At 38.7% G+C, this 23,436-nt stretch overlaps 1 protein-coding gene across 6 annotated transcripts in view; it reads right to left on the bottom strand.

Moving 5' to 3' along the window:
• Nucleotides 1-23,436, bottom strand: part of TMEM245 (transmembrane protein 245) — a 102,256-nt gene that overhangs the window by 68,156 nt on the left and 10,664 nt on the right. For all 6 annotated transcript variants that reach the window (XM_025433270.2, XM_049116357.1, XM_025433269.2 and 3 more), the window contains exons 2-6: nt 21,251-21,368; nt 19,579-19,680; nt 7,095-7,211; nt 3,877-4,095; nt 1,608-1,777 (exon numbers count right to left, since the gene is read on the bottom strand). In XM_025433270.2, coding sequence (XP_025289055.1) covers nt 1,608-1,777; nt 3,877-4,095; nt 7,095-7,211; nt 19,579-19,680; nt 21,251-21,368 — 726 coding nt within the window. The remainder of the gene's footprint in view (nt 1-1,607; nt 1,778-3,876; nt 4,096-7,094; nt 7,212-19,578; nt 19,681-21,250; nt 21,369-23,436) is intronic.

Genomic DNA, 23,436 nt, shown 5'->3' on the forward strand with positions numbered 1-23,436 from the left:
AAGGCTGTCAGAAGTTAACTGAAATAAGAGTTGCTCTATTTAAACAGTCTGAAGGACTCTATCTGCTCTGGTAAGACAAAGCTTTACCCTACCACCAGGAAGATGTGATAAATATGTTAAAATCTGTGAGAAGTCTTAGACTCTTTCTTATTTAAAAACTTGAAAAAGGTAAGAATACAAACAGGCAAATCACAAAATAAAATATAATATAAATACCCAATAAGCAATCTCATTTTAATTTTTTTTTATTTCAATTTAAAACAACTCTGAGATACTTTTTATGAAACTGCAAAGGACTTTTTGTTACATTATGCTATCTAGCATTGGCAAGAGCTCAGGAAATGGGCATTGTCCCCTCTTGCACTGATGAGAACTAAAATATTGAAAGGCAATATGTAAAACATATCCCCCTGCTTCTCTGTTGCCCCAGGAGATTTTATGATGGGTTTAAAAGATTTATTTCCTTCCACCTCTCGTGAACCCCAGTTATCCTTGTCACCCCTCTCTACGCTGGTTTCACCTACCAATATTTCTTATCCTGAAGTCGTGGATAGGCCAGCTCAGGGAAGCAGTTACTAGGCTCTGTGAGGAAGTCCGGCTCATACAGCACAGCACCCACGAGGACCTTGATTCAGCCTGCCTCCCCAGCCTCCGTCTACATATATCCCAGTCACGACTGCTTCCTTGGTGCTAAGAAGTCATGCTGCGGCAGTCTCCATCTCTGCACTGCTCCATCACCTGTCCTTCTTGCCCTGTCAACTTCTAAGAAACTCCTACTTGTACTTCAAAGTTTGCTGTGGCATCACCTCTTCTGCAAAACCTCCCTTCTCCCACTGCCTCACCTGCCGTAAGTCCTTTCTTGCTCCGTACTACCACTGTATCCCGTACCTTCTTTCATCCACAAATTAAAACCATGGCTAACACTTACACAGAGCTTACTATATACCAGGCTCTGACCTAGAAATTGTACAGATATGAACTCACTTAATCTGCAGAGCCATTCTACAAGAGGCATGCTATTATATTTATTGTATTGATAAGGAAACCAAGGCACAGAAAAGTTAAGAAACTCATCCAAGGTCACAGAGCTAGTAAGTAGTGGAACTGGGATCTGAAACCAGTTTGGAATCAGGGTCCATGCTTTCAAACACAGCCTCTAAATTTTAATGGATTGCTGTCTCTCCACTAACCAGAGCTTCTACATCCAGTTTCCTGTGACTCAGTGGATTTTCCACATTATCTGACATGTGGAAATCACTCCAGAAACACTGCACTGAGGCAGCATTACCTGGTGATATAATTTTAGGCAGGTAATTTCCCCTCTAGATTTCAATTTGGTTTTTATACAATGAGGGAGTTTAACAAGGTGTCCCATAACATCCTTTTCTCCTATTTTTAAGAGGGAAAACTACTTACACAATACTAAGCTAAACTAAATCTATCTTATCCTTATATAAGCCATAATTCTAAATTTTAAATCTCATCACAGATTTAGACATTAAATGTATTGTCAACAATCACAGTGTGAACAACAAATACCATGAAATGGGGGAAAAAAAATATATATATGCTCCATTAAAACAGCCCATGTTCTTAAAACACAATACCTTGCTATCAACTTTTAACAAGAATTTTCCAAGCCCAACAACTGGCCAGGGTGCAAGAGCCTCCTGCCGCTCCCTGAGGAAGTGCTCTACAGCCTGCCACCACACGAGGCAGCGCTTCTCCAGGAAGTCCACAACTCCAAAGTGAATAACAAGCTTTTTGAGGATCCAGACTAGAAGGAATACATATAAAACCAAAACACAGATTACAAAGTCAGAACATGAAAAGGTCCTTTAATATCATGTGACTTTTCTAAAACAGTGAAGCTAATATACCACCCGTATCCTACCTTAGTTGTGAAATCCGAATCCCTGAAGGAGCCAGGGATTATTTCACAGCCCATATAAATATAAGACACCCTGGTCATGAAGGTTTCAGGGACTGCTATCTTGGACTCTCACACCTCACCCTTCTGGGATAAAGAATACTAATCCCTGACATGTCCTTGGCTATTATAGCTGCTCTCGCCAAATGTTATTCTCTTCCTTGGATGTTTAACAATGTTAGTGACCAGAAAAGTATCAGGTATTCCATTGGCATCATGCTTTTATACCACCGGTATTCCTGTTTCTCTACTTGATGCTGCTCTGTACATCTGAATCTCTCAGCAGGCTTCAATAGAGAAGCAGAGTAAGTACAAGCAGGGTTGTCACAAATGGTCCCTGAGGCTACACAAGGGACAACTTCTGCAGAGACCACTCACAGAGCACAATATGATGGTACCCTCCACACCGGACAGCGAGGTGGCCCTGTACGCAGCGGGTAAGCCTCCTATTAAAGGCCAACTAAGAAGCTGTGGGGGACAGAAGGAAGTGCTACTTATCTGTGGGGAGCCTTGAAGTCTGCACCCTGGATAATGGATCCCAGCTACTAATATTTCCCTAACTCCAGGGATTTCTGTGTCTTTAACCCTGGCCATGCAATCTAATGGTTCACAGTTTACTCTTTTGAACCATGAACTCAGTGTTACATACCAATTCAATAATTACACCATTAGCATTTTTAAATCTCTACAGAAGTCCTAGGAAAGCTCCTATGGTCTCTAGAATGAGCCCAGGTTAATTACAGGCTGCAGAAAATGTTCTGGGGCCACTTGTTCAAAGACCGCTCTCCCAATGCCATGCCAAAATGTTATGGCCTGAAGGTTAAGAAATGACTAGAATAAATGTTAACTCCTGCTAACAAATTTTAAAGAGAAGGAGGTTCCGACAGTACATGACACAATTTGGCAGCATAAAATAAATCATCTGGCAAAACCAAAAAAGTATGGAACAATCCAGAAGAGCAATTTAAATTGTTTTTACTAAGCATTTCTATAAATTCCTTAATAGAAAGCATGGCTATGGGATGTACTCTGGTGACTTGTGTAATTACAACTGTAACTTGCTCCAACTGCCAAAGAGAAGTTCTGTTTGAGAACTTGCATCTGCAAGAAGCAGATGCAAACGTCAAACTTTTATATTCTATGTTACTCAAGGACAGGCACTATACAGTGTTTTGGTCATAACAAATCTTTAAAAAAACTTTTTTTTTTAGAGGTAACTATTTGGGCAGCCCCGGTGGCTGAGAGGTTTAGCGCCACCTTCAGCCAGGGGCGTGATCCTGGAGACCCAGGATCAAGTTCCACATCGGGCTCCCTGCATGGAGCCTGCTTCTCCCTCTGCCTGTGTCTCTGCCTCTTTCTCTCTCTGTGTGTCTCTCATCAATCAATAAATAAAATATTTTTTTAAAAAAATAAAAAAATAAAATAAAATAAAGGTAACTATTTCATTAACTGTCCAAGTTAATGAGAATAATAAGTTTTAAAACTAATGATCTAAAAGATAAATGATCCAATGAGTTTAGATTTTTAAACCATGGTGGAAAACAGGCTTCAAAAAATCAAACTATATTTATATCAATAGTGAAAAGCTTTGATAAAGGAGAAAGGACTAATCAAATTTAGGAGGTATCTGCAGGGCAGATACCCCGAGCATCACCTGAGGACTTAACAAATTTGGCAAAGGTTCTGACTAGAGTAAGAGGCTAAGCCCAAATAATCAGGAAAGTATGAAATAAAAGACTCTTCTACAAGGTACCTGAATTACTTACTTTTCCAGTCTTAGAAGACAGCTTTATATATATATACATTTGTTTTATCTTACAAGAGATTAATATTATCTCAAATATTAAAATCCCAAAGTTAACAATAAATTAATAAAATAAAATAAAATCCAAAAGTTAAAGAAAAAAAAAAAGTCTTCCAAGACCAGACCATAAGTGAACAATCACCTGCAATAGGCACTGGCAGCAACTGTACAATCCACAGGTTCAACCAGAGCTGGACTCCAATAATGGCCCACACGAGGGACACGAAGTAGATGTCACTGGTTTTCTTCTTCCTGACAAATGTTCCCATTTCAGGCCTTTGTCTGCCCAGGGTGGGTGAAGGGGAGGAAGGTGAAGGAGTTGAAGATAACGCTGGAGGGGGTTCTCCTCTGTCCATGGTCTCTAAAAAGGGGGGGGAAATCACCATCATATTAGTCCACATGAGAAGAAACAGTCCTAGGGAGCAACTCCCTAGGCTACTCTTTTAAGCCTTCCAAATGGACTCTGTTAGTATGATTACACTGAGTTAAAAAAGAAAAAAGATCTAGAGGCATGTTTGCGTATGCACTGAAAAATGTGTGGGGAATTACACTACTGACCGTATTTAAACTGAGGGAAATTAAGTTTGTTTGTGGATAGGGTTGGGTATGGTGAATTTTTTACTTTATATACTTTACACTGTTCAAGGTTTTATGACATCTATACATACATATATATAATTTAAACAAAAGACTATGACAATAGCTAAGAATTATAATTATTATAATTATAATGAAAACTCAAACTGTATAAATCAAAAAAATTTTTTTTAATTTTTATTTATGTATGATAGTCACAGAGAGAGAGAGAGAGAGAGAGGCAGAGACACAGGCAGAGGGAGAAGCAGGCTCCATGCACCGGGAGCCCGACGTGGGATTCGATGCCGGGTCTCCAGGATCGCACCCTGGGCCAAAGGCAGGTGCCAAACCACTGTGCCACCCAGGGATCCTCCTATAAATCAAAATATTAACATACAAAATTCCTTTATCTAAAAATTTCTCCTCTTTTAATATAATTTTATTAGATGTATATGTATTTCCGATACAACATGGCTTTTCAGTGTCATTTTACCTAAAAATAGAGCCAACCACTCTTATAAGAACGAACCCAGGGCTTTGAAACAGGGCTTTCCCTTAGAATGAGAAATAAAACAATGACATATTGCTGGGGGTGAGAAATTTTCAAATAAAGGTCATACCAAATGACTTCACATAAGGTACTGTGTTGTAACAATGCAACTACCAGGTTACTTTTTACTATAGGGTTATATTATTTCTATTTCCTGGTTTACCAAAACATACCATATAACTCAGATATAACTCTTTTTTTTTTTTTTAGTCTTTATCTTTTTATTTTTTTAATTTAAACTCAATTTGCCAACATATAGTATAACACCCAGTCAGATATAACTCTTAAAGCAATATTATTCAGTATATACCATGAAGATGGAAATGACACTACAATTTGCATTTTGTCTTCCATAAAAAAAACTAATGATAAACATATGTCACATTTCATAAGTCTTGAAAACAGAGGAAAGAAATAAGAGCCCCCATTACCCTAACTCTCTAAGTGTCCCATAGTTTTTATATAGTTTTACGCAGTTATATCATGTTCCACTTACCCTGTTGCACTTTCTTCCTTCAGTTGAATGCCACCTCCAGGAAAGCTAAGAGTGTGTCTGTCTTGTTCTTGCTCCACTAAGTACCTGACATATAGTGGGCACTCACTAAATACTGTTGAAAGACAGCCTTCCCTTGTTTGATAATGTTCATAAGCAACTACACAGTAGTCCTCTAAGTGCTGTATTATAATTATAAGTGTGTCTTCTAAGGTTAATATTAATCTGTGAGTAAACCGTTACTATTGATATAATAGCACCATGGTAAATCAGCCCAATCTCACCAGAACTAACATTCTACCCTGAGGTCTGGGCCGAAAGCCCAAGCTAGTTATAATGTGCTTCTGTTTGACTTTGCTCTTTGAGAATCTTTCTAATTTGGAAACTTCATGTTGGTGGGTGCGGCAGATACTGAGAAGAATAGTAAGTCCATAAACATCATACCCTCCTTCATTTTGAAAACATGATTCAATGTGCAAAAGAAAATACATTTTCCTACCACTTCAAATGCCTTTTTCTTAGCTGATCCCTCCTTTAAAGATTTTTCTAAAGGCAGTTCTTCAGAAATAGCTCACCAAAAATATTCCTTAACTGTGAAACCCCTGGCACTAATCGACCACTTGGCACAGAGATGGCCTTTTCCATTCCTAAACTCTGTGTGAGTCCAGAACTCTGTGTGACTTTAAAACTGATATAAATCTATCAGCTAGATCTTGGAGCATGGTACCCAGAACAACCAGACTGGTCCGTTTTATAGGAAGCAGTTAATTTATTAACAGCATGAGGCATGCAAGGCAAATTTTGAGAAAAAAGGCAAGAAATGCCAGAGAAATAGATGACTGAAAGACAGAAAACAAAAACCAAAAGAAAAAGTTGAATCAACAACAAAAGCCATGTGAAGGGCAGCCCGGGTGGCTCAGTGGTTTAGCGCCACCTTTAGCCCAGGGTGTGATCCTGGAGAGCCAGAATCGAGTCCCATGTCAGGGTCCCTGCATGGAGCCTGCTTCTCCCTCTGCCTGTGTCTGCCTTTCTCCCTCTCTCTGTCTCTCATGAGTAAATAAATAAAATCTTAAAAAAAAAAAAAAAAAAGCCATGTGAAGAGAGCAAAATAAAAAATGGAGAAGAATCGACTGCTACAAAATAAGGAAAGGATTAAGTGGGGGAAAAATATGGAAAATGTACACAGGGCACTAAAGGGGGCAAAAAAAAAAAGATACTATGAAAGGAAAGTGAGAAGGAATACGAAAAGAAAAATAAGAAGGTTTTTTTTTTTTAAAGGGGGAGGGAAGATAAAGATTCAAGATAAAAAACATAAAGAGGGGATCCCTGGGTGGCGCAGTGGTTTAGCACCTGCCTTTGGACCAGGGCGCGATCCTGGAGACCAGGGCGCGATCCTGGAGACCCGGGATCGAATCCCACGTCAGGCTCCCGGCATGGAGCCTGCTTCTCCCTCTGCCTATGTCTCTGCCTCTCTCTCTCTCTCTCTGTGTGACTATCATAAAAAAAAAAAAAAAAATTAAAAAAAAAAAAGGAAACATAAAGAGTTAAATAATTAAAACATGAAAAAAGTGATTATGTGAGAACAAAGATGAGAGGAGGAAAAAGTGTAAAAAGAGAAATCAGAGGAAAATGAAGGACCAGTAGATAGTATTCTGTGATGCTCATGGCCTTAAGTTTATCCTTTACATGAATTTCATTTTCCAGAATGATTCTGAAAACATTCCTTCATAAGGTAAGTCACCTGCAGGTTCAGTGGAGGGCTGGTCCTCAGAGCTCGATTCATATCCTGTGATAGAGATGGCCAAGGTTGCTAGGGTAGAAGCTGCCATGGAAATAACCTGCCCTGGTAACTCTGCTCCTGTAAAACAAGCATGGGTTTTTAAAACTTTTTAAAGCAAAGGTGGAAAATAACTACTACAAACTGAAACACAGCCCTAAGATTTCTAAAGCAGTATAACAAAATGTTTATTAACTGACCCACTGGACCAGAGGTTCAACACCAAGGGAGAATCCTTAGGAATTAACAGGAAAATATGTGAAAAATTTGGTTCCTGGACTCTGTGTATCAGTTTCACGTAGGGACTTCACACTCTTGTATGCAGCTGAGAGTAGTTATATAAAAGTAGAGTCCGCTTTTTTTCTTTACTTTTTAACTTAACAAATTAATTTGAATGCACATCTCTGTTGAAAAACATTACCACACCAAGTCTGCAAGTTTCCTGAATGCAGATGGTCTTACTCTACTTGGTATTACTAGCTCCTAGTATGGTATAAAACAGCCAACACTTGGTGCTCTCGATAAGAACATTCCATGAATGAATAGGCAAACATATGGGTACTATGCAAAAATCATATAGTTCTATAAAGTACATAATTCAGCACAGGCAAAACCCACCACTGAAAATCTAAAACATATTGTTACTCCATTTCATTCCTATATGTTCCCATGTTAAGTTCCTAAAAGGTAGTACACCAAGCTTAATCATTTGCAGTAAACTGAAATAAAACATTTACTGACCAATGAGGTCTGTCTGTGACAGTCAGTCTTTAATCTGCAAACAACACACACTAGCTCACACAATACCAGGTGTTCCCTCCTCCAAGAGACTGTAAAGCTAGACTATACTCCTTAGACTCTCTTGCAGCTAAGGTCCTATGTATAAGGCAGTTTCTACCAAGAAGAAACAATTGTGTAAGACCTAGAAGACCAAAGTGGGACTCACTGCAATTTAGACACTCTCATGTCAAACACTCATGAAGGCATATGGTTTTTCTACAGGAACTTAGCAGAAGTTCTAAAAGTTCTGCTATCTGATCCCTAACTTTGTGGCACTTCTCAAATAGTCCTTTGGTGTCACTGAGCACCTTTCCTAGTTGCATTGCTTCTGCCTGTGTCAGATCCAAGCTTAACTGTCTAGTCTTTCCAAAAATTCTATATGTAAAAATTCTACATGCTAACCAGTATCTCTATTTAGACTAGCTAGTGTGGATTCTACTGTCCACAACTAAGAACACTAACACTCACCAAATCATATACCCACCCTCACAGAGATGGGACCTTACTTTTGGCAGGCAAATATACAATGTAACAGCATAGAATTCAGCCAAACCAATGAAAAGAGTCTTGATCATTCAGAAAGCCAATGAATTTCAGCTCCAAATGAATTCCACCTACTTAGCAAATCCAGGACTGGTCATCTCGTAGAGACAAGAAGGCCAGGCCCTGAAATGGGCTAAGATATCTAGGAACACACCTAACCAAAGAGGTAAAGGATATGTACTATGAAAACTACAGGACACTTATGAAATAAATTGAGGAAGACACAAAGATATGGGAAAACATTCCATGCTCATGGATTGGAAGAACAAATATTGTTAAAAAGTCTATGCTACCCAGAGCAATCCACACATGCAATGCAATCCCTATCAAAATACCATCAACATTTTTCAAAGAGTTGGAATGAACAATTCTAAAATTTGTATGGAACCAGAAAAGACCCCAAATAGCCAAAAGAATGCTGAAAAATAAAACCAGAGCCCGAGGCATCATAATTCTGGACTTCAAGCTCTATTACAAAGCTGTAATCACCAAGACAATGTGGTACTGGCACAGAGATCAATGAAACAGAATATAGAACCCAGAAATGAACCCTCAACTCTATGGTCAACTAATCTTTGACAAAGCAGGAAAGAACATCCATTGGAAAAAAAACAAATGGTGTTGGGAAAATTGGACAGCTACATGCAGAAGATTGAAACTGGACCATTTTCTCACATCATACACAAAAATAGACTCAAAATGGATTTAAGACCTAAATGTGAGACAGAAATCCATCAAAATCCTAGAGGAGAAAAAAAGCAGCAAACTTTGTGACCTTGGCCACAGCAACTTCTTACTAGCCATGTTTCCAAAGGCAAGCGACACAAAGGCAAAATGAACTATTAGGACTTCATCAAGCTAAAAAGCTTTTGCACAGCAAAGGAAACAGGTAACAAAACCAAAAGACAACCAACAGAATGGGAGAAGGTATCTGCAAATGACATATCAGATAAAGGGTTAGTATCCAAAATCTATAAGAAATCTATAAATCTATAAAGAACTTATCAAACTCAACACCCAACAAACAAGTAATCCAATCAAGAAATGGGAAGAAGACATGAACAGACATTTCTCTAAAAACGACATATACGTGGCCAACAGACACATGAGAAAATACTCCACATCACTTGGCATCAAAAGTTACAAATCAAAACCACAGTGAGATAGTACCTTACAACAGTCAGAATGGCTAATATTAACAAATTAGTAAACATCAGATGTTGGCAAGGATACGGAGAAAGGGGAATGCAGCCACTCGGCAAAACAGTTCCGAGGTTCCCCAAAAAGTTGAAAACAGAGTTACCCTATGACCTAGCAATTGCACTACTGGGTATTTATCCTAAAGATACAAATGGAATGATCCAGAGGGGCACCTGTACCCCAATGTTCATAGCAGCAATGTCGACGATAGCAAAACTATGGAAAGAGCCAGATGTCCATCAACAGATGAATGGATAAAGAAGATGTGGTATATATAAAATGCACTACTACTCAGCTATCAAAAAAATGAATTCTTGCCATCTGCAACGACATGGATGGAACTGGAGGGTATTATGTTAAATGAAATGAGTCAATCAGAGAAAGACAATTATCATATGATCTTACTCATATGTGGAATTTAAGAAACAAAACAGAAGATCATTGGGGAACAGAGGACAAAATAAAACAAGACATAATCAGAGAGGGAGACAAACCATAAGAGACTCTTAATCATAGGAAACAAACTGAAGGTTGCTGGAAGGGAGGGGGTGGTGGGAGATGGGGTAAGGTGGGAGATGGGGTAACTGGGTGATGGATATTAAGGAGGGCACCTGATGTAATGAGCACTGGGTGTTATGTAAGACTGATGAATCACTGAACTCCACCTCTGAAACCAATAAAAAGAAAATGCAATAAAAAAAAAGGAAAGAAAAGAAAGCTGATATACAAAGGATGAGAAGAAATTAATCAAAAGAATGTAAAGAACAATATTTTGGGCAAAAAGGAAGTGAGCAGGAAGGCTGTAAGTGAAGACACTGGCATGTTAAAGACAGTGTAAGAAGGTCAGTGTGTCTGGAACACAGCTAGCAGGAAACTGGTATCGAATAAACCAGGCTAGACGATGATGCAAATTACGAGAGACCACAGTAAGTAGTAAGTACTTTAGGCTTTATTCTAAAAGGAGTAGGAAAGTAGTGAAGAATTTTAAACAGGGTAATAATATTTTTACTGAAATGTTACTGAGATAATTATAGCTTTACATGCAGTTGTAAGAAATGACAGAGCACGATCTTGTCTACCCTTTACGCAGTTTCCCCCAGTGATAATGTCCTGTCACTGGGGCACAATATCGTGATCAGGATATCAACATGACACAAGATACAGGGCAGTCTCATCACTGCAAGGATCTCTTGTGTTGCCCCTTCATGACCACACCCACCCACCTCCCTGCCCCAGTCTGTGAATAAATGAACAGTTATGAGATATAAAAAGATCATTCTTGCTGTTTGGTCAAGAGTAGACTGGAAGGGACCAAGAATGGGTACAGGGAAAGAAGTTAAACTAATACTACAGGCAAGGCATGATGACAGTGTAGTCTACCGCAGCTAACAGGGGAGAAGTTCGAAAAGTGACTGCATTTAATAGACAGGGGGTAGTCAAATATACCAGACTGGATGACGAACCCATAAAGGAAATGAAAGAGATGAAGGGTCAAAGGTAAACCCCAAGTTTCCAGATTATGGTTATAGAGATAACCGCAGGGGAATAACATGTCGACAATCATGTTTTTTTTTTTATTTTTTTAAACATTTTTTTATTTATTTATGATAGTCATACAGAGAGAGAGAGAGGCAGAGACACAACAGGCAGAGGGAGAAGCAGGCTCCATGCACCGGGAGCCTGACGTGGGATTCGATCCCGGGTCTCCAGGATCGCGCCCTGGGCCAAAGGCAGGCGCCAAACCGCTGCGCCACCCAGGGATCCCCATGTCGACAATCATGGAGGGGAAACAGAGGAAGATTTGGACATATTAAAGTGCTTTTTCAGACTTCCAGACAGAATTTTCAAAAACAAACTGATTACGCCAGAGAGAAGACAGGACTTTCTGTGCACCCAAGAGAGGTTTCTTAGGCTCTGCTCCATAGCAAAGAATGGGAATACCTGATGACTAATGGCCTGGGACAGCAGAACAGAAAGAGAAAAACACTTCCAGTCAGAATCCAAACAAAGTGTTCTCTCTTACATAAGATCAAAGACTAGTCAAGGGTCCTAACTTACTAAACCCACCTCTTCACAAGTAATTTAGTCAAGGAGTGATTCATCTTTGAGAGATCCTGAAAAATAAGTTCCTTGAATTAAGCTGCTCTGAAGTAACAATTTTATAACTGCTTAAATATGGACTTTCAGTTAGGCTGCAATTTGACTTCTAATTTCTAAACGCCCACAAAGTCCTCATTCACCAAACAGGTGATTCGGCTACATGCTGAGATTAGAGACTAAGACCCAAGTCCTAAACTCAGTCTAATATTTAGACTAACAGTTACAATTCAGTAAGCTAGAAGCTAAAATAAAAACAAGTATAGCACATTTGGGGAGCACAGAAGATGGAAACCTAATCCATGCTTGGGAGGTCAGGCAAGGACTACCACATGACAAGAATGGTAAAAGATGCCACCCTTTAAATCCATTCAAAGATGATATCCAGACCAAAAAGAAAAAAGACACAGCAAGTCTATCTTGGAGGGGAAGGTAGAGGCTGGTGTCTTAGAAGGCAGAGGGAGAAAAGATTTCCAGAAGGACAAATCTAAATAAAAAGCAAGTGTAAAAACACAAAGCCAAGGAAAAGCAGTGTGTGCTTGATTTCTCTAAGAAATCCAGTAAGGCTAGGACAATGAGAAGAGTGGAGAGATGCAAGAATGCAGAGGTAGAAGGCGGCGGCGGCGGGGGGGGGGGGGGGGGGGGGGGGGGGGGGGGGGGGGGGGGGGTGTCTCATATTCACTATGCACACAGGTAGTACAATTAGCACAATGCAGTGGCTGGGAGCACAGGTGAGGAAACAAGACTGCCCAGGTTCAAATCCCAGGTCTATTCCTTACAAGCTAGATGACCACAGCAAGTTACTTAAAATCTAGATGCCTCGGTGTCTTCACGTTTGAAAGGAAGCTTATATAAATTCCTTCTGCATGTGAGAATTAAGTGAAACAATACATATAAAACAATCAGAACAATGCCTGGTGTGTAGGACTTGCTCAATAAATGTTAGCCATCACATCACCATCACCTATTTCAAAACCACTGGCTTTGACAGTAGAATCTATGAGCATAAGCCACTAGCACTCCTATAGTATTTGTCTGTGCCTCTCATCCCCCTTCTATTTCATATTATAGACATCTTCCTAAGTCTTATGCCCTTACCACACATTTTTAAATCTCCCCAGAGTTATGCGAAGTATCTTGTATCCAGTAGGCACTGAAAGACTTAAGGAAAAATTAAAACCAATAAATTAAACCTTGACAATTACGGCTTAAAGACCCTTTCTCTAACTTGCTGATGTCACTAAAACAATGCAGTAAGTATTCAATATATCACAGCTAAATTAATGAAAACTATGTGATATCATGCTTGCTAATACACAATTCGGCAAATTTTTAGAGTGCCTGAAACTTCGCAAAGGAATGAAAAGAAGAGCACACAGGGAAAATCCACAGAAAGTATCTGAAAATTATGGATGTAAGATTTGATAACTGCTCTTATTTATCAAACAGACACTTTCATGATTTCTGTCTTAGAGATATCCTCCTGCATTTCAAAAAACCCCAAGGGTTCAGAAAAAAAAAAAAAAACCCAAGGGTTCTGACAGAAATGATGAACTAAAACACAAGAATGCCAGGATTGAGAATCTAGGCACAGTACTAGAAAAAAAAAAAAAAAGCCCCATTTAAAAATAGGCACACAGACAAGGGAATCTTGGGACCTAAGAACTATAAACAAAAAAAGGAAAGAGCATCCAAGGTTTCAAGTGTCAGTCTACCCCGGAGACGGGGCCGGCATCAAGTGGAGGCCCAAAAAACAGGGATCTACACAAGACCAAACAAGCAGGCCACTAACATTAGCAGCCTAGCACTAGGGGACAAAAACTCATAGTATGGCACATTAAGACACAGATCACATGTTCAGTCTGTATCTGTTAATATGGGTAGCTTAACAACGGGCAGACGTTTCTAATAACCAAAGGATAATATATTTCAAGAACAGTCTAAATAAGGAGATACTCAATCTACTCAGTGCTCTTTCACAGTGATAGTGGCAGATGCCAGAAATACATCCAAGGATGCTTATTGGAAGGGGGCTCTACTACGTACCAAATAAACTCTCTCCAGCATGCAAACTTCCCTTTGAAGAACGCTTCTGTTTCCATCACTAACATGGAAAATATGCCTCCCTCTCAATGATACTGGTCAGTATCAAGGGCTTGGATATAAACCAGGAGTTTCTCTAGGCCCATTTAACTGACTGTGTCAGACTGGGCCGTAACACAGGAGCAGTAAGAAATCCAGTGTGTTCCTTTTCTTTTTCTAGTTTTGGGCTCAACTGAACCAAACCTGTTCACTCATACTGCATGTTATCCCAAAATGATTAAGGCAACTACTAAGCCTTCCTGCCAAGGTATTTCTCATCATTTATAAACCATCACCAATATTCAGAGGAATAGACTCAGCTGGACTGGCCCATACTTGTCAGACTGGGTGTCCAGGGCATTAAAAATACATCGGTTTGCTTGTTTGCCTACCTTTTGAAAAAGTACTTCTAAGTGTAAATTTACTCAGAGTAAATGAGTCTACGTTTTCCCATTTGTAAAATAAGTACCTATCCTACTGGATTTTAAGAAAATTAAATAATATGGCATGTTTAAAGGGCCCACCAGGGCCTCACCACTGTTGCTATTAAAGCGAGTATTCTTCTTTCCTCACAGGCCAAGGGCACACCCTGACACTGAATTCCAGGTTTCTACCAAGTGAGACATGTAGGATGCAGGAGGCCAAGAAGCTAGTTCCCACACTCGCGGTAGGCTTACAGGGCCCATGGCAAGACTAAGGAGCTCACAGGTACACCTGAGCACAAAAGAGATGCGCAGCCACTCCCTTTCCAGGATGACTGATGCTTATTCAAAGAGTGAAGCAGAATAATACCAGGCATAGAGTCAAGGGCTCTAAGTTTTAAATCTTAGCTCTACCAGTTGCCTATGTGGGCAAGTGTCTTACTCTGAAATTAAATGCCTACATTGGTAAAATGGACATATCTACTTTACAAGGGTTTTATTTTGGGGAGTTACCTATGGATTTAAAAAGACAGTACATTTTAAAATACAGTAGACACATTTTTTTTTCCTACATTATCTTGGGGTTCCAGAAAAATGCCATGTAAGAGTTCCCAAGGTCTAAGAGAAAACCACTGAGTAAGGCACCTTGGGTTCAGAAGGAACCACTGAAACTAACTCCATGATGATTCACAAGAAGAGTTTTCGAGATCTAGGAACTAAACAAACTTCATGCTTCGATCCAAAGGATTAATTCTGTGACTCCAGCAAACCATATACCATAAAAGTCCTACAACAGCAAGATTCAAAGCTTTCAAAGCTCTTAAGACACAGAGAAAAATGCCTGCACAGGTGAAGAGGAGACACGTCCTACAATGGGACAGTAGTAATGGTAAGGAAGAGATAAATGCACATATTGCCCCGGCAGTGCATTAAAGCCCTTCCTGTACCTAAGGATATTATAGTGACATCTACAGGACAGAACTGACTCTAATAAAAGGGAAAGGTTGTCCCGATATAGACTAGATGCCTTCAAGAAACAAGGTACTAGGAGTAAAAAGACAGACTCTGAAATTTAAGGTGGCAAAAAATGTTTAAAGATTTATTTTATGATGAAGATTAGACTAGAAGTCTGTAAAAGGATTCTGGGTCAAGAATTATCTATTCTGGGGCAGCCCGAGTGGCTCAGTGGTTTAGCGCTGCCTTCGGCCCAGGGTGTGATCCTGGAGTCCCAGAATCGAGTCCCACATCAGGCTCCCTGCATGGAGCCTGCTTTTCCCTCTGCCTGTGTCTCTGACTCTCTCTCTCTCTCTCTCTCATAAATAAATAAATAAAATCTTAAAAAAAAAAAAAAAGAAAAGAAAGGATTATCTATTCTGGAGGCACCTGGGTGGCTCAGTAGGTTAAGTCAGGCTCAGAGCTCAGTGGAAAGTCTGCTTGAGATTCTCTCTCTCCCCATCCCCATATTCTCTCTCTCCAAATAAATAAATAAATCTTCAAAAAAATAATCTATTCTGAAATAGGCTAGAATAAGAGCAAACAAAACAAGAAAAAACAACATTTCCAAATCTGCTCTCAACACGTATTGTGTCCCTGTGATCTCCTTCCTTCTAATAGTCTAGAATACAACTACCAGATATCTGGCTGGCATGCCAGCACATCACCATGCTGAGTTTATGGCTGATAATAATAATCGAACATGAAAAACAATAATAATGATCAAACATGGTCTTCTTTTTCCCACAGCTCAAAACTTGGTCTTAGAAACCTGACCACATAGCTCCCTAAGCTGCTATCACTAGCTGACTAGAATTTTTTTTTAAGATTTATTTAAGAGAGAGAGAGAGAGAATGAGTAAGGTGGGGAAAAGGAGAGGGTAAGAGAAACCTTAGCAGACTCTGCATTCATCACAGAGTCAACACAGGACTCAATCTCACAACCCTAAGATCATGACTTGAGCCAAAGCCAAGAATTGGAGGCTTAACTGACTATGCCACCCAGGTGCCCCACAGCTAGCTAGAATTTACACCCAAGAGAAAAACCGTTTCAGGCCACATTATTCATATACTTGCAACAACATACTGACTTAGCCCTAGACAAAAACAGTCAAGAAGAGAAAACTGTCCTAGAGAAATTAAAAATAGAACTACCATAAGATCTGGCAATTCCACTTCAGTGTATTTACCTAAAGAAATAAAAAACACTAACTGGAAAAGATTTATATGCCCCCATGTGCATGACAGCATTACTTACCAAGTAAGTAAATGTCTTTCATCACCAAGACATGTAAACAACCTAAGTGCCCATCAATGGATGAATGGATAAATGTGGTGTGTGTGCACAATGGAATATTATTCAGCCAAAAAAAGAAGAAAACCTTGCCATTTGCAACAGTGTGGATGGACCCTGAGAGCATTATGCTAAGTGAAATAACTCAGAGAAAGACAAATATCATATGATCTCACTTACATGTAGAATTTAAACACACACACAAACACACACCAAGCTCATAGATACAGAGAACAGATTGGTGGTTGCCATAGCTGGGGGTAGGAGATAGGAAAAATGGGTGAAGGAGTCAAAAGATATAAACTTCATTATAAAATAAGTCCTAGAGATGTCATGTACAGCATGGTGTCTAGAGCTAATAATACTGTATTGCATATCTGACAGTTGCTAAGAGAGATCTTCAAAGTTCTCATCACAAGAAATCTTTTTTGTAACTACATAAGGTGACAGATGTTAACTAGACTTCTTATAATCACTTTGCAATGTACAGTGCAAGCATTAAATCATTGTTATACACCTAAAACTGTTATAATCCTATATGTCAAATATACCTCAATGAAGGAAGGGAAGGAAGGAGAGAAAGAAGGAAGGAGGGAGGGAGGGAGGGAGGGAGGGAGGGAGAACTTTCCAGACAAACAAAAAAATAAAACCATCCTGGGGTGATGGATGAAGGGTGAGAGTTAAGCCGAGTTATCTGAATCACCACTATTAGCAGAAATAAGGAGGTGGGGGGAGATAAAGCTATCCAGAGGAACAAGTGGTGACCACTAAGCTTCCTACAATTGTTGTCAAAACAGGAAATTCACTTCTACTAGTCTCATATATAACCATAGAGTCTAACAGATTGTGACCAGGAAGACAGGTGGAGCAAAGAAAAATTGGAAAAAGAGCAAAATAAAATTTTTCCTATTTTCCACTATCAAAGGGAAGCTTTATAAGCTTTCCATATAAAATAATAAACAGAGCAATTTAATTCAAAAACAAAAACACAAACTATGAGGCAGCTGTACATAACACCAGGGTGCCACAAATAGCCCTGCGATTAGCATAAAATGAAGATGCTAAAAATAATGTTGTAGAAGTATATTGGACACAGAAAGGTTCTCGTGACATAGTTTAAAATGTAGATTACAAAACAGAATGTTCACTATGAGCCAATTCTCTTGGGTTTTAAAGTCTGAAGGCATAAAAGTCTTAAGGCATTAGTTAACATTTAGGTGGACAGTGGGATTTTGAATGTTTATTTTCTAACTATAGAAAAAATAAGTTAATTTCCTAACTATAACAAAATATCTGAGAAATTATTTTTTTCTTTGAAAATTCTGCTGCAATTAGTAATTTGCTTTTACTTCATCAGAAAGAAGGAATAAATGTCAGTTGCTGTAGAAACTGTGTGCTACTCAGACCTACCTCTCCAGTCACAGCTGTTTCCACATGGATGGATAAGGGGAAGTCCAGTGTGATGATCTGAGGATCATTAATATCTGACTACCCAACGCCTCGCCTTACAACTTATTAGAAACCTATATCTTTAACAAACTATTTCTGGATATAAACCACATGCAACAAGAGTATTTAAAAAATACTCTTTTAAGAGAAAATGGTGTATTCAACATGGTACTAAAAGTTCCAGCCAGGGCAGCCAGGCAAAAAAAAAAAACAAAAAAACAAAAAACGCATTCGAATTAGAAAGAGGTAAAACTATCTCTATTCACAGATAACACGATCTTAGAGATAGATGATCCTACAGAAACCATAAAAAAACTATTAAAGTCTATGAATAAATTCAGCAAAGTTGCAGGATACAAGATCAACCCTGCATTTGGCAATGGTTTTTTTAGATAGGACACCAAAATCACAAGCCACAAAAAAAATGGGAAACTCACAAAGATGTGGAAATTAAACAATACAATTCCGATTAACCAATATGTTAAAGAAAAATTCAAAAAGGAAATCTAAGAGTATCTTGACCCAAAGAAAATGGAAACATAAGAAATGAAATTTATGGGATGAAAAGACAATTCTAAGAGGACAATTTAGAATGATAATGCCTACATTAAGAAAAAAGATCTCGGGCAGCCCTGGTGGCTCAGTGGTTTGGTGCCACCTTCAGTCCCATGTCGGGCTCCCTACATGGAGCCTGCTTCTCCCTCTGCCTGTGTCTCTGCCTCTCTCTCTCTCTGGGTCTCTATGAATAAATAAAAATAAATCTTTCAAAAAAAAAAAAAAAGAAAGAAAAGAAAAAAGATCTCTTGGGCAGCCTGGGTGGCTCAGTCAGTTTAGCATCTACCTTTAGCTCAGATCATGATCCCGGGGTCCTGGGATGGAGCCCAGCATCAGGCTCCCTGCTCTTCGGGGAGTCTGCTTCTCCTTTTCTTTCTTTCTTTTCTTTCTTTCTTTCTTTCTTTCTTTCTTTCTTTCTTTCTTTCTTTCTTTCTTTCTTTCTTTCTTCTTCTTTCTTTTCTTTCCTCTTTCTTTCTTTCTTTCTTTCTTTCTTTCTTTCTTTCTTTCTTTTCTTCCTTCCTTCCTTCCTTTCCTTCCTTCCTTCCTTCCTTTCCTTTCCTTTCTTTTTCTTTCTTTCTCTCCCCCCCCCCCGCTGCTTGTGTTCTCTCTCCCTCTCAAAGAAATAAATAAAATCTTTTTGAAAAAGAAAAAAGATCTCAAATAAATAGCCTAACTTTATGGTTAGCTGCTTAATGGGTAAAAGATTTCCTCTTGGGGTGATGAAAATGTCCTAAAACTAGATGGACGTAGTGGTTGCACAACAGGTAAATATACTAAATCCACCTTTAAAAAGTTAATGGTTAATTTTATGTTAGGTGAATTATATCTTTAAAAAATGGGGGGGGGGGAGGAGGGAAAGGGAGTGAGGCACATTCTTAAAACTTAAAATATTTTAAACATGTTTATTTTGTTCAGAAAATACCACAGATTTTTATACAGATTTAAAACAGTTTTGCCATTGCATGTTTTTTTAAATAAAGCTCCTTTCCCAAATACTTCTTAAAGTAGTATTAATAGAATGCCCTATTTCTTACCAGAAGACTCTTTTCCATTCTGTTTCTCATAGAGGGTGCCCACAGACATCAGGAAAACAATAACCAGGAATACAGGAATTCTCCATGAGCCAGCCAGGGATGCTGAAAATTATTAAGAGTTAACATTTTTAGTTAGATAAAAATCTAGCACTTGTCTTTGAAAGACTCAGTTTATTCTTAGCAACACTGACTGAAGGTAAAGGTTAGATTGAAAAAAACAAGACTCCACAGACTGACAGAACAATTTGGCATAGATGTCATTAACAAAATCATTTCATAGGAGAAAAAAAAATTTAAAGGCCATAAAACAGATGAAACAACAGTTCAAAACTTCTCTTAGGTAAATCCAGTCCTGTTCTGAGGCCCCTAGTCTAAAGCATTGGGTATGTGCCAGCCTAACCTTAATGGGCTTCTATCACCTGAGGAATCAAGTCTGTTCCAATGCATACCCAGTGTTGAAGATAATCCTGAACTCAAACCTTTCATTTAACCCCAAAATGACCTGCATCAAACATAGAACCTAAAGCCATAAAGCCTGACTTTATTTCCTGGAAATACCACTGGGTGTGGACTCCCATCTCTCAAGAAAGGGTGAAATGACCCCAAAGAGCACTGCAAAAAGTTTCAGTGTAGCGTCAGTGTATACAGCAAAAATGCTAACAAGTATCCAAAGATCTGGTCCCTACCAGTAGGCATCTGCATTTCCCTGAGTTGATCTAGAGCCTCATGGACTACCTATCTCCCTCCACTGCCTTCCCCAAATTCAAAATGAGTCACATCAGACATCAGGGAATCTTGCTAAAATATAACTTACTCCTCTAGGATTCCAAATCAGCAAAGCTAGAAAGTAATGCATTGTTTCATGTCATACTCTAAGCAAAGACCTACCTTCAGTCAACTGGTTTTTAGTTTATGTTTAACAATAAGCAGCTCTAAAAACTACTTGAAATAGGCTAACTACTGCTCTAGGTTCCTGAATTTTGTTTTTAAATTAGAACCTAATGTTGCCATAAGCTTAAGATTGGGAAATAAAAGAGTCTCCAAAAAAAAAAAAAAATCACTCTATAACATCCTAGCAGCCACCCAGCTAACAGTAAAGAGTCCCAAGTAACAGGGAACTTATTCCTTCAAGCAGCTGACATTGATGGTTCTTACGTTGAACAGTTGTATCTGTCTGAAGCTAACTCACTGCTCTGACATCTCTCCCTCATGGTTACAAAGATGTTTAAACTGCTCTTTCACAGGACAGTCCTTCCACATTTTATCTCTTCCTTCCCTCCACTACCTCCCCACCCATGTGGCCCAGGCCCCTTCTCTTATCCTGAGTAAATACCTCTGGTTCCCATACCTTTCTCACACACTTGACTGCTTATCTATCTCCTCCTTAAGTATGACACTCAAAAGTGGCCATGATAGTTCAAGGGTGCTCTATTTTTTTAGGATATATTTCTGTTTAAAGGACCTCCTGAAAATGAACATCTCATATAATTAAAAGACATGTTAAAACATAACATTTGTATTAAAGCTTAAGGATTAAAGCACAACATTTTCTGAAGATTATTTTAAAGAAGGTTAAATGCAACATATAACACTACAAAAAAAAAATCACTTTGATTCACATGATCAGCCTCTGCTGATTTTAAGCTAGACTTTCTTAGAAAAAGGGACCCACCTAAATGAAAAAGCAATATAATCCAGACAGGAATTGAAACTGCTCTCAAGTAGCGTTCAGTGCTTGCATTCCACTTGAATGAAACAGTCAACACATAGCCAACTACCAACGTCCAGATCTTAAATGAAATATAGACACAGTTGTAAATATATACACATGGAAATAAACATACAATTATACAGAATCTGCAAACATCTACGTTAGCATGAGAGCTGTGGATACAACACAAATAAGATGAAGGTGGTGGTGCTAAATGGTAGGTGTGTAGGTTTTCCTCTTCTGTGTGGATAAATCAAAGTTTTGAAATAAACCAGCACATAGTGATATTAAATAGTCTTGCGGTGCCTGGCTTGCTCAGTCCATGGAGCGTTCGACTCTGGATCTCAGGGTTGTGAGCTTGAGCCCCACAATGGGTGTACAGATTACTTAGAAATAAAAATCTTAAAAGAAAAAAATAGTCTTAACAAAAAAACATGGTTTTAGGATATGCTGGAGTTCAAAAGTTACTGAATGTATAAAGACGCTTAAGATAAAATATTCATTTTTAAGCTATGGACGTGGGAGCTTAATATGGTAGAATTCTTCAAGTTCTATAAATTAATATTTAGCAAAGAACAACAAAAAAAGAAAGCTTTCCCAGGGCACCTGGGAATGCAGCCAGTTGAGCATCAGTCTTGGTTTTGGCTCAGATCACGGTCTCAGGGTCCTGGAATCAAGCCCTGTGTCGGGCTCCATGCTCACCATGGAGTCTGCTTGGGATTTTCCCTCTCCCTCTGCCCCTCCCACTCCTGCTAGCTCTCTAAAATAAATAAATAAATCTTAAAAAAAAAAAAAAAAAGAAAAAGAAAGAAAGCTTTTCCAAAAGAATCAGGTTAAAAGATTCCATCACAGCCTATGATCTACACTTGTTAAATGTGTAAAGAATTTTTTTAAGCTAGCAAGAAGGCAGCCAACTCAAGTGTAACCCATGAAATAATCTAAGTCACAGAGAGTTAACCCCAGTCAAATTATGTGCAAAGCTCAAGAAGTGTAGCTAAAAAAAAAATATTATCAGAGGAAGAAACAGCAAGAGCTGAGAACAGAGGAACCACCAAGGTCCCCTCCCCAATTTTCTTCCACTAAATCCAAAGGACTCCTGTGCTAATGAAACACCTGCACAGCCTACGTAAAACTCTCTCATAACACTTACAAAAGATGGAAGAAATACATAACCCAGAACAATGTGAACACCAAGAACCTATTAAAATAACCTGGGGTCCCCTGGGTGGTGCAGTTGGTTAAGCGTCTAAATCTTGGTTTTGGCTCAGGTCATGATCTCAGGGTTGTGAGATCCAGCCCCACAACCAGGATCCACACTCAGGGTAGAATCTGCCTGAAATTCTCTCTCCCGCTCACTCTGCCCCTCCTGCTTGTGTGTGCGTGCTCTCTCTCACTTGCTCTCTCAATCAATCAATCAATAAATCTATCTTTAAAAAAAAAAATAACCTGAACCTTGGGGGAAGAAAGGTAAATTAAAACAAACAAACAAAAAAAACTTTGTTACAATTCAGAGAATGAAGAAAAAGGAACTGATTACTACAAAAGAAGAAGAAAAAAACTATCTCCTACTTTATTTGGAGATCAATACTGATCAATAAAATAGTCTTCTGGTCTTAAAAGGTTTATAGCTGCTGACCTAAGACTTCAGCTTTGGAAACTTACTAAATGATAATAAATTCTGAAAAAGCCTTTATGCTATAAAGAAGCTCATCACAGTATAATTTAGAATAATAAAAAGTGGATAACCTAATCAGTTCAACAACTGGGAAGTGAGTACAGAGGATTCACTCAATAAAATGTTATGCAGCCATTAAAATAGGCTTTTTAAACAAAAACTGTATTTTTAAAAAACACTCCTAAGGTATTCTCAAAGAAAAAACAAAATACAAAAATCACATATATATGACATGATTGTATCCACTGCATGGCGGGAGGAAAAAGAAACGTGCTAAGACATTAGTAGTTATATTGGGGTGGTGAAATTTTGGTTTTCCTTTTACTTTTTTCTGTATTTTACAAAGAGCCTTTAGTAAGAACTAACTCTTTCATCATGGAAAGGATATTAAAATATTCTTCTTCAAGCAACGCCATTAGATGAAATATTCAAGAGATCTTAAGCCCCACATATACATGAGCACATGGGAAGT

Source organism: Canis lupus, chromosome 11 (assembly GCF_003254725.2).
Source record: "Canis lupus dingo isolate Sandy chromosome 11, ASM325472v2, whole genome shotgun sequence".
In the NCBI taxonomy this organism is placed as follows: domain Eukaryota; kingdom Metazoa; phylum Chordata; class Mammalia; order Carnivora; family Canidae; genus Canis; species Canis lupus.